Below are 11,075 nucleotides of genomic sequence, written 5' to 3' on the forward strand. Positions count from 1 at the left end.
ATTTCACTGGCATGTTGTCATTCTGTGATAACTTCAGTGGCTCCCTAAATGCTTGGTTTGTGGTCTTTGAAACTGTAATCTGAAGCACATTTACTTGGAAGTAAAGGCCTTAAAATTATATATATATATATATATATGGTCAAGAAAATGCTCAAAGTCTTAGTCCAAGGAGGAAAGGAATTTTTGAGAATCGAACCCGCTGATTTCTCTTCTTTTTTCTGAGTTGTGCTAGTTCAGCATCTAATACCGCTTACAGGGGATGGTTTTGTATCCTTGGCTCATTAGAGATTTTAGGGGACTGGGACAAAGACCCCCAAGGAGAACCTGGAAGCTGGGTCAAGCGGTGGGTGAAGAGTATACACTTTCTCTCTGGGCCTCTTCTTAAAATGTAGATTTTGCTGATGAGTAACTTTAATGCTGTGACTTGTGAAAATGGTGAAATAAAGAAATGCAAAGAAGGCCACTATTTTTCTGGCCAGGAGAAACGTTTATTTGACTTCAAGTTAAGGCTACAAACCAATACGAACAGCTTCTTGGCAAGGATGAGAACAGGCAGCTAGACATGACAAATGCCATTTCAGACACACAGAAACACTGAATTCACCCTGCCCACTAAAACTTCCTATTAGTCACTGTAGAAATATTTCTAGTATTTACAAACATTTTAAACATACTATGGTTGGTCCAATCATATACCCTTTTAAAGTGAACTTCACTCACAATTATTTAAAAAAGAAAGAAGGAAAGTTTCAGAACTGGCCTGGAATAAAAACAAGGCCAGGAATCAAATCACAGACTTGACAATTTCAAAGACAGATACATGAGCTTATATAGAGAGATATACTGGTGGTTTTTTTTTTTTTTAAAAAAAAAGTTTGTTGTGGTTGATGGTTTTAATTTTCTTTCTTTTCTTTTTTTTTTTCCTGCTACTGAACTGCAGGAGCCCCCCAAGGTGAGTAGAAGGAAAAGAGTTAGGGTTCCACACAAAGTTGTGAACTTTTAAGAACCCATCTTTCATTCCCCATACTGGCTTATAAATAAGTTATAACATTTAGAAAGCACAATAAAAGAAAGAAAAGAAAAGAGAAAAGAAAAGGACATGCTAACTTTTTCCAGAAAGCATCATTATAGCACGGACACAAACATTTAGAACATCTAAAGCATCAAAGAAGCCTCAGGATTTTATCTTTTAATTTAAAGGGGGTGATTGCAGCAAAAGACACAATCCTGGAATAATAGTACCCATGAAATTGTTAATTATTATTATTAATAATAATAATAATTTAAAAATCAACAGCATGCTGAATGGAAAGTGCTTCACTTTACAGTACTCCAAACTTAACAAAAACAAATGTGGCTGTTGCTTTGCGTTTGCTTGCTTGTTTTAAACTTTCTTACTTCCTGCCCCCTCTTTCCTATTTCTTAATATTCCTCCTTGATATAATTTATGGCTGAAAAGCACTGCCACCAGATGCTAAGCTCATACTTTTAAGTTTGTTATCTTTCTTCCACTTCATTCGCCTGTTTTGGAACCAGATTTTTATCTGTCTTTCGGAGAGACACAAAGCGTGGGCTATTTCTATTCGCCTTCTGCGGGTGAGGTAGCGGTTAAAGTGAAACTCCTTCTCCAGCTCCAAGGTCTGGTAGCGAGTATACGCCGTTCGGGCTCGTTTGCCATCCGGTCCGGTCATATCTGAATAATAATAACAACAGGACATGGGAAAAAAATGCCTTTTGTTGGTCTGGTTTCTCTTTTTAGATCACAGGCACAGAAAGAAACCGCGCTTTCAACTGTTTCCTCCTCGGTCGCCTTACACTGCAGACAAACGCCCCAGCGATTTGAGCGCACAGCTTCTCTGCGTCTGCGTTTCTTCCAAGTCAATATCCTTCGTTTTACTCTGGCTCCAGCCTTAATTCTAATTAATTTAAAGCCATGCCCCACTCTCCTTCTCACACTCCCTATAGCCCTGTATCTTTTTCCAGGAGTCGAGAACATGGTTCTCTAACACAACCTGATTCTACGCAGCTTTCTTCGGAGGAAATTGCTGCTCTTGGGGGCCTGCCTCGCAGTTCAGGGAGTCTGGTCTCGGAGGACAATCTCGGAAACCCAGCCCCTTCGTGTCTCTCTCGGCCTATTTTATCCTCCAGTCCAATTCGACTGGAGATCGAAACAGGCCGGTTGGAAGACTGAGAACCGACCCTCCTAGGCATTGCGCCTTCCTTTAACACTCCCCAACGCCAGTCTCGGCCACATTTCATTGGAAGCAACTTCCGCTGAAACCCTTAGGGCTCCCTTTCCCACCCAAGGGGAGTTAGCCTCGGCGTGCGGAGCAAAGGCAGTTCTTGCTTCCAGCTCTGCGGCGCGCACATTTCTTTCATTTTTACCCCAAGGGTTGAAGGGAGAGGCAAAGAGTTTGTCGCCGCCGCATTTCTCCCTTGCAGACGGGGAAATGTGGGGCGGAGGGGGAGGGGGAGGAAGAGAGGTTGGCAGACACATCCGTGCCCCCAAACAGTCTTCCTGTTTTAACCCTTCGCCTCATCTTTCCCATTTCTTTGTGTGTGTCTCTGAGTGTGTGTGTGGTTTTTCCCCCCCAATTCTTCCTACTTTCAAACCATTTCCCACCCTCCTGGTACAAGGCTATTACAAACGCCATTCTTACTTATTGTTACAGCTTGACTTTTGTCGTGCTGGTAAAACACTATTTTTAAAAAACGGAGTGAACCTGGATTTTTTTTTAAGAGAAGAAAATACTCTTTAAGAATTGAACATCATAGTGAAAGAAAGAGACACTGAACGCAAATAGAAAAGGGCATATATAGACAGGAAAGTGGTTTCACAATGCGGTTGGATTCCTTCTCCCGTCGCCAAAGCAAATACGCCCTGCCAAAATCCTGTTTTGTGTGTATGTGTCTATGTATGAACACACACACACACACAAACACACGCACGCACATACACCCAGATTACAGACTCAGAGAGACAGACAGAAGGCGCAGGCACACATCCCATAGATCACCCCAGCCAAATTAAAAAGGAGCAAGTCTGTACCGTGGCTAATGTGAAGCTTTCGCATCCAGGGGAATATCTGCGGGCTTTGTCCTTCCGTGGCCGGCGTGGAGGTGGCGATCGGCTCTGCCTGAGCTCGGGCGCCGTTGCTGTTGACTTGGGAGCCGCTCTCTTCGGGCCCCGAGGACGCGCTGGTCTCGTCTATCTCGGCAAATGCGGTGGCGCTGGCCGCGCCAACAGAGGCTGCCTGGTCGGCAGGGGAGGACCCGGCTGCCTTGCCTCCATGGCTTTCGCCACCGCCGCCGCCGCTGCCGCCGCCGCCGCTATTGCTGGTGCTGCTGGAGCTGCTGGTGCAAGGAAGGGATTCGGGAGAAGACAAGGAGCAGCTGGACGCCTGTCTGAACCTGCTTTCGGGCGCTGCTTGGGCAGGGAAGGCGCGAGAGCTCTCCCCAACCGCCCCAAAGTGGCTGGAGGAGGAGGATGATCGGCTGATGCTCAGATCCATTCCATTGTAGTTGTATCCCCCGTAAGAGCCGGCGTGCATGTTGCCTGGATCTCTATAAGATCCGTTCATGGAACTGCCGGCCCCATAATTTAACAGCTGATAGTCTGGGGCATTAGGATAGCGTCCTGAGAACGAGTTTACAAAGTAAGAACTCATTTGGGTTTGTATTTTGGAGGGCTTGATTTGTGGGGCTCGTGGTCGTTATAACCCCTGTGCTTGAGGATTTATGATGTATTAATGAATTATAGCGATGCACTGTACTTCGTTTTGCTATGTATGCGGCCAAATATGGGGGTGGGGTGGGGGGTGCGTTTGGGAATCACGTGCTTTTGTTGACCAGTCGTAAATTCTCACTGATGACCTCAAGAGGCAATTCATGCTCTATGGTTACAAATAATGACGATCTGAGAATCGTTAGGCCCATGTCAATGCGCCGCTTCCAAAGAGGGAGGAAAGAAGGGGGAGGAATCAGCCAGCACAGATTGCTCCTTGTTGGCATTGTGCGCCACCTACTGGGCAAATAAAAAAGTAGCCGACAAGGGAGGTTACCTCACTCACCTTTTTAAAAAGTAGTTAAGCGCTCAGTTTTTGTGTCCTCTGCCTTTCTAGAAATAAAATGTTTTTTTCCCCAAAAAGTGTCGTTTCTGTCTTTGTTTCTCTATTTTCTCTCTTTCTTCCAGAGGAGAACATGTGGAAAATAAATTTTCTTATTATAGTAGATGCAGTGTAAAATTGTTGCTATTACTATTATGAATAATAGTTGTTTAATACCAAAAAATAATTCCAGTGTTTTTGCTTTTATATTAGAAACGGTTATTCAGGGAAAAATTTATTCCGATGTAAATCAAGATGAAAATTCCTCCTTCTCCCTTTCCTGTTTTTTATTTGCATCTCCTACTTAGGAGTCACTATCAACATCAAAGCTTGCTTGAATGTTTTTGCATTATTATTATCATTATTATAGCATTATTTCTACTACTCTTCCTACACCTTAATACCAGTGCAAATAACAGAAGGGAAAATCAACTTATCTTGACATTACGTGTGTCTTTCCACCCCCCAAATAATTAGCAATATGATGAATTGTACGACTGGCAATCTCTTGAGGGAACTGTTTCAAATGAAGAGACTTCTCAACGTTCATATAAATTACTAAAATATTTGATAATGATCAACTTTATAATGAAGGGCCAGATTTGAATTTGGAATAGTTTGTTTTTCTCCAGCCATGTCACTATTTTCTTTTCCATTCTTCTGCTAACCTACAAGAATTTACAAAAAACAGCTTGCAGGTCATTGAAAATTATGAGCCATATTGAAACTGGCACATAATCATAATAATCAGAGCTATTCAAAAGTGTAGCAATAAGAATAAGTATTACGCAGTTGCAAGACTCCAGATTACATGATTTCATTGTATGTGTGGCGAGAAGGAATGGGATTTGACATGAGAGTGTATTAGAAAGGAAATTAATGTTTCGCCACTTTTTCCTGTTTTCAAAAAACAAAAATCAGGTATAGCTATTAACAGCTTGCTAGGGACAACAACAAAGAATTGTTAACCTTCCTTAAGTAATCAATGAAGGAAAGGAAAGGGAAAAGAAAGTTATAGGGAAAATAGATTCAAGGTTCTCTTCTTTTTTAAAATACCACCTGAATATTTTCTTTTAAATCAGTTATTTAACTCCCTTTTCTTTTGATCGCAGAACATTAATAGCTCACACTCTCATATTTTAGCTTAATATGAAGTGAGATATTAAGGCTGGTTAAAGGGATTGGGAAGGGGATTGGGAGATTTACCCTAAGAGGAACTTGAGACAATGTTTGAGAAAGGCTATGAAAATGTTATGTGTGTTTTAGCAGATGTAGAATGGGACAGAGAATTATGCCTGTTTCTTTGATTTATTATATGTGTGGTGTGCACCCCACATAACTCTTTTGTGCAGTAACAATCAAAAAAAATCCATATTAAAGTTAAATGTCAGCTCCAATATATTCTTGATGAAAAGGTCTTTTATTTAAGTTTAGGCTAAGCAAGAGGAAGTGCATATGTGGGGGGCTGAATATATCTTTCATCCTCTAACTTCTGTAGCATTTAAGGAATTATTTGCCTGTCCAAATTAAGGAAATCGCAGGTTTTTAAAACAGGTTTTTAAATTTATTTTTAACTATACCAACCATATACCTCATGTAGATATAGATATATTTCTCAGAAACGATGTGGAGAAAAGGGAAACACATCCTAAATTATGAACATAAGAAGTGTTTTTCTCAACGTATTTGTTTTCATCTTTTTTATTGTATTATAGGTCTTTTAAAATCTCCATAGCTAACACAAACTACAAATACAACACTATACAAATTGTAATAAAATAAAAACGATTAAAAAAATTCTTTAAAAAAAATCCACCATACTTTTTAGGTTGCAATTGTTTTTTTTTTAATATAATTTTGTTTAAAACAATAATCCTTAAATGACAGAACCCAGGGCTTGATTAACTTAATTTTATATAAAAAAAAACAAATAAGTAAAATCGTGCATGACACTTCTGTTTTACAAAATAAAGACAATCAAATAGCCCCAAACCTGACACATATATTGCAGCACCTCCACTTAAATACAAGGGTTAACAAGAATCCTAAGGAGGACACCCAAAGGTAAATCAGGCAAAACAAAACACAACCACAATCCCATTTGTGGCAAAGGGAAAGGTCAATAAAGAGAGGGAAAATAAATTGGACTAGAAACATGGTTATGATACGATAAATTCAATAATCCAATGCAAGTGAGGATGTAAAAGGACAACACCGCCATATAGTCTCAGATATTTTACAAAATGTTTGTCCCAGTTGTGCCTTTTGGGTGGGAGGAGTTGTCATTTCTGGAGCTCCCCAACTGTTGACATTCTGCTTTCTTCCCCATTCAATCATTCATTCATTCATTCATTCATTCATTCATCTGCATTCATTCGGGCTCTCGAGCTCTCTTTCTCTCCCCCCCATCTCCTTCTGCTCTTTCATTCCGTTGGTTTCTCCTCTTCTTCCTCGGCGCTCAGCTGAGTGGAGTTAAGGAGCTTATTTTCCTTTTTCCATTTCATCCTTCGGTTCTGAAACCAGATTTTTATCTGGCGCTCCGTCAGACACAGGGCGTGAGCGATCTCGATGCGTCGGCGCCTGGTCAGGTAACGGTTAAAATGGAATTCTTTCTCCAGCTCCAGAGTCTGGTAGCGAGTATAAGTCTGCCGGCCTCGCCTGCCACTCGGCCCAAAGGAGGAACCTGGTGGGGATGTAGAAGAAGGCAAGCGTGTGCTACTGAACATTTACTGGACTTACACATATACAACATGCCAATGTCTATGCTATGCACCAGAGTGTGTTGTTGTGAGTGTGTGTGTGTGTGTGTGCATGCGTGTGGGAGGAGGAGAGGGGGGCTGGGAAAGAGAGTGGCCCGCTTTCTTATCTCCAACCCTTGGCGATCAAAACTACCTAATACAAGGGGAAATCAAATCCATCCCTATCTAATTAGCTTTTAACTTCGCGCTTGGGAACATTTCTGTTCCGAGAATAACCCTGTCTCATGTTTGAATTGAAAAGTTAGAGATACACTTCCCATATATTCTTTGCCTGCTCCTAGCTAAGTCTCAGTGGGCACACAGAAATCTTGAAAACTTGCAGCTCCACGATACAATTTGTTTTGTTTCCATGTTTATTTTTTTCAATAAGAATGGGGGCAGTAAACTTAAACAAAGATGTACCCCGGAAGCTTACTGTTTCTGGTTTTGTTGGGGAGTGAAGTGAGCTGCTTCTTCACTCAAAGACTCCCTCTCTGCTTCTCTGCCTGAAATCTCAGGAGTTCCCTCCTGAGCAGTATTCACAGGGACTAAAATTACTGGGCTGGGACACTTGCTTGGGAATAAATCCCCTTCTTCGTCTGCTGCAGTTCTCCGAGAAATAGCCTTTGAACCAGCTATGGAGCTCTCAAAAGCAGTAGAATGGGAAGTGACTTAAAAGAGGAGGAATACCTAAAGGAAGATAAGTAACAAACTCCTCACAGTTGAGTGTCTAGGAGCAATGTCATAAAGGTTAATATGTATATGTTAATAGATAGATAGATAGATAGATAATGAATGAGTGCAATAGAGTCTGACAAAATTTGTTTTGAGAGTTATCTATGCACTTCCTTCCTGCACCTCCATTAGGAAAGAATTAATGTCCAAAGTTAAGACTTTTTTTTTATCCTGTGCTCTCTTCCCTTTCTTCTGGACAGCCACCTCTGACCAAGTTTCTTTCAGTTATGTGGGGCTTACACTGTTTCTTTTATTTGTAGATTCTCTTCCGCTCTGCTCTAATTGCTTTGGACTCCAGAACTTAAGCGAAACACCTACCTACCTACCTATCCATCTTCTACCTATCTCCCTCTATTGATTTCCCTTAATTTCCCTTCCCTTTGGACGGTAGGGATGAGAGGAGGAGCTGTGGCTACCTCTTTATCATTCTTTAAATGAATTTTCATGGAAATTATGGCACCTGGAGGCAGTCTTTGATCACAAAGAAGGTGGGGAGAGTGAGTGAAAGAAAAACTATCTACAACTTCCTCTTCAGGCAGGCATTCAATTACGCTTGAGTTTCATTAAAAATGTAGCTCTCTCTTTTCAAATATTTAAGCCCCCCAGACATTATACAACTGGCTGCATTTGCTGAATATGCCTTTGGCTAAATTGGCACAGAGGTATCATGCCTGTATCACTGTGTGGAGGGGGGAGGGGGAGAGAGGTGTGGAAAAGAAATTGAAATCCAGATCTATTGAAAAAATTTGGGGAGAGAGGGTCAGTTTGATAGTGATTGCATTGTGTGAGTGTGTGTGCACACACACGGATGAGTGTGAGTGCCAAGACACCTTTCTAAATCACCCCTAGTGAGTGACAGCCAACATTGCCTTCTACAATAAATCTCAGCACTTTCAGTTGCAGAAAGTTGGCTAAAGAGAGGAACTAAGTCTAGAGAAGTTCCTACAGATAATATGACAAACAAACAAACAAACAAGCCAGGCAGCGCCTTTGAAGCACAGCTTAAGCAGTGCAAAAAAAGTTTTAAGGAAGTTTCTGGCTCTACTGCCTGCAGCTTCAGATTAGAAGAAAAACATTTCCTGCTCTATCTGGGTAGCCATCTGTCACCTAACGCGATTGGGAAGAATGGAGGGGGTGGTGGAAACAACTTACTATTGCAGGAATTCATTCTCTGCATCCAAGGATATACTGGCGTGGAGCACTTTTGATCCTCGTTGTCCCCGAAAACGTGCTTGCTCTGTGAGCATTCTGACTTCCGGGCTTGTTCCTGGCCGAACTGGACAGGCTCCTCTAGGCTCGAAAGAGAACAGCCTGTCTCTTTCTCCCTGTAAAAACCAGATGTCCCGTAATCGCAGGCTGGACTCCGGTTGTAAGCTCCGTTGGTTTGCTGGTAGTAAGGCGCGCCCGCGTAACCTTTCTCCTGGACCCCACCGCCCCCAGTTCCATACGTGCTGGGATAGTGCCTTAAAGGATCCGCGTAGCCCGTGGAATATAAGGGGAGCTGTCCCAGGAACGGTTCTTGACCCCCGGCTAAGCTCACCGGAAAAGTAGAGTTGACAAAATAAGAACTCATTGGAAATAACAATAACAATAACAATAATAATAGTTAACCAGAAGAACAGCGTCTGTTCTTTCCCTTGCTCTTTATGATTTGTTGCGTTTTATAGTCCAAGCGGTTTAGCTATTAGCAGTATATGGGAGATTGGGTTTTAGCTGAAGGGGGATGGCCGCGTGCCAACCAGGGACATAAGGGAAGAGAACCATCTGATCACGCGCTGACCAATAGCAGGAGTCGGAGGCTGCGAAATAGCACCCTAGAGGGGTTAGCTCTGCACAGGGGACCCCCCAGAACAAACCAGTGAAAGCATCCCTGCCACCAACACTATCACCTTTAAACAACAGAAACGCCCCCCCCCCCAAGCACCACCACTCTTTACCCCTGTTTCTTTCCCCACCCCGTTTATCACGTATTCAGTATCTACGAAAAGATAAATCCAAAGCTATTTGGGGATTATTATTATTATTATTATTATTATTATTATTATTATTATTATTATTATTATTATTATTATTATTATTATTATTATTATTATTATTATTATTATTATTATTATTATTATTATTATTATTATTAATTATTGTAATAAACAAACATGAGAAAGGTGAAAGATATGAAGAATGACATCAATCTTATCCTTGCTGCTCCCGTGGAGAGGAAGGAGGAAAACATGGGAAATATTTTCAATTTGAAAAGTTTGTGGTTTTCATATAAGTACCTGGAGGAGAAGGACGGGAAGGCGTATTATCTCTCCCCCCCTCCCCACACATCTTTGGTTTCAAGTGGGGGAAATGGGGAGCCTTTTACTGTACAGCCAGTTCAAGTGGTCAATTGCTGGATCTGGAGAAGGGAAATAAATTCCAGCGAATTTATTCCTCTTGGTGTGTCCTCTGAGCTCAGGACGGAGCTCCCCATCAAGAATTTTAAACTCCTCGGGAGGTACGACCAGGCATCTGGAGGATGAGGCTACAATTTATTCTCCCCACACCCTTCCTATCTGCACCTCTCCTATACTCCTACACGGATATGTTTCTACCCTCACGTCTCCGAACTAATCAAATCCCTCTCGTGTAAGTTTGAAGCCCCGTGTCCGAGAGAGACACTGCCGGTGTCGCTCAGCTCCCACGACATTGTGCGCAAAGAACGGTGCCCTCTTGCGTTTTTATGGTTCAGGCCGGATCTTTGGACAGGTTAGAGTTAAAGGCAGCGTCTGGTCTGACTGCCAACCCCCCCTCCGCGCCCCTTATTGATCACCTAACATCAGAAATTATTAAATTTAAAGCAGGGGATCCCGGGTTGAGAGGCGTCAGGATGGTTGATATGAGCTTTGGGGGAAGAGGGGAAATTCCGGTTTTCTATTTTGTGAGTTTGAGTTTGCAGTAAATTCGGGAATAAAATTAAATTCTCTTATAATTCGTTGATCTGCTTTAAAACTTTTTAAAAAGATAACTATGAAGGGAATGAAAAAGTTGATCTAAAGACTGGAGTTTGGCGTTTGACTTCCTCTTCGCCTCACCAGTTCTCAGTTAGCGGGAGAGCCTCGCTCTCCAGCAATAAAATTACCCTGCCTTTGGCGCGGTTATGACAGATAGTAAAAAAGATGTGTCCCTTTCCTCCCCTCTCCCCAATTCCATTTCTTTTCTGTGCAACTGTGATTTCAAGCAATCTTATAAAAATGTTCCAGGTTCTTCTACAACAACGAAGTAGTTTCAAATTGTAAAATGCTACTTGCCCTTCGTATCATTTTGCCATCATTGTCATTCTCATTCTCTCTCTGTGTGTGTGTCTCTCTCTCTTGCTCCTTTTTACCGACCAATTTATCCATCCCTTCATCCAGCTCATCTTCCATCTTTTCGTAAAAAATAGCCATTACAGCGTGCTATTTTCGATTCTCAAAAACTTTGAAGCACTGTTTACAGATCTCACCCCCTTTATCTC

General features: G+C 41.9%; 2 protein-coding genes across 2 annotated transcripts; both read right to left on the bottom strand.

Moving 5' to 3' along the window:
* Positions 1–472: 472 nt before the first annotated feature.
* Positions 473–4,133, bottom strand: HOXB5 (homeobox B5). The gene is made up of 2 exons (XM_026669529.2): positions 3,050–4,133; positions 473–1,693 (listed from the first exon to the last, which is right to left on the bottom strand). The coding sequence occupies exons 1-2, from the start codon at positions 3,666–3,668 to the stop codon at positions 1,446–1,448; spliced, it is 867 nt and encodes a 288-aa protein (XP_026525314.1). The 5' UTR covers positions 3,669–4,133; the 3' UTR covers positions 473–1,445.
* Positions 4,134–5,812: 1,679 nt separating this feature from the next.
* Positions 5,813–9,229, bottom strand: HOXB6 (homeobox B6). The gene is made up of 2 exons (XM_026669528.2): positions 8,732–9,229; positions 5,813–6,789 (listed from the first exon to the last, which is right to left on the bottom strand). The coding sequence occupies exons 1-2, from the start codon at positions 9,150–9,152 to the stop codon at positions 6,530–6,532; spliced, it is 681 nt and encodes a 226-aa protein (XP_026525313.1). The 5' UTR covers positions 9,153–9,229; the 3' UTR covers positions 5,813–6,529.
* Positions 9,230–11,075: the final 1,846 nt, after the last annotated feature.

Source organism: Notechis scutatus, chromosome Z (assembly GCF_049901735.1).
Source record: "Notechis scutatus isolate UNSWTSFEM ecotype Mainland chromosome Z, rNotScu1.2, whole genome shotgun sequence".
NCBI classification, from domain to species: Eukaryota; Metazoa; Chordata; class Lepidosauria; order Squamata; family Elapidae; genus Notechis; species Notechis scutatus.

Excerpts from the sequence above, each read along its gene's own strand:
- HOXB5 (XM_026669529.2), bottom strand. The coding sequence starts at position 3,668 with ATGAGTTCTTACTTTGTAAACTCGTTCTCAGGACGCTATCCTAATGCC. Across the intron at positions 1,694-3,049 it reads AAAGCTTCACATTAGCCACG|ATATGACCGGACCGGATGGC; the intron begins GTACAGACTTGC and ends ATTATTATTCAG.
- HOXB6 (XM_026669528.2), bottom strand. The coding sequence starts at position 9,152 with ATGAGTTCTTATTTTGTCAACTCTACTTTTCCGGTGAGCTTAGCCGGG. Across the intron at positions 6,790-8,731 it reads GAGAATGAATTCCTGCAATA|GTTCCTCCTTTGGGCCGAGT; the intron begins GTAAGTTGTTTC and ends CATCCCCACCAG.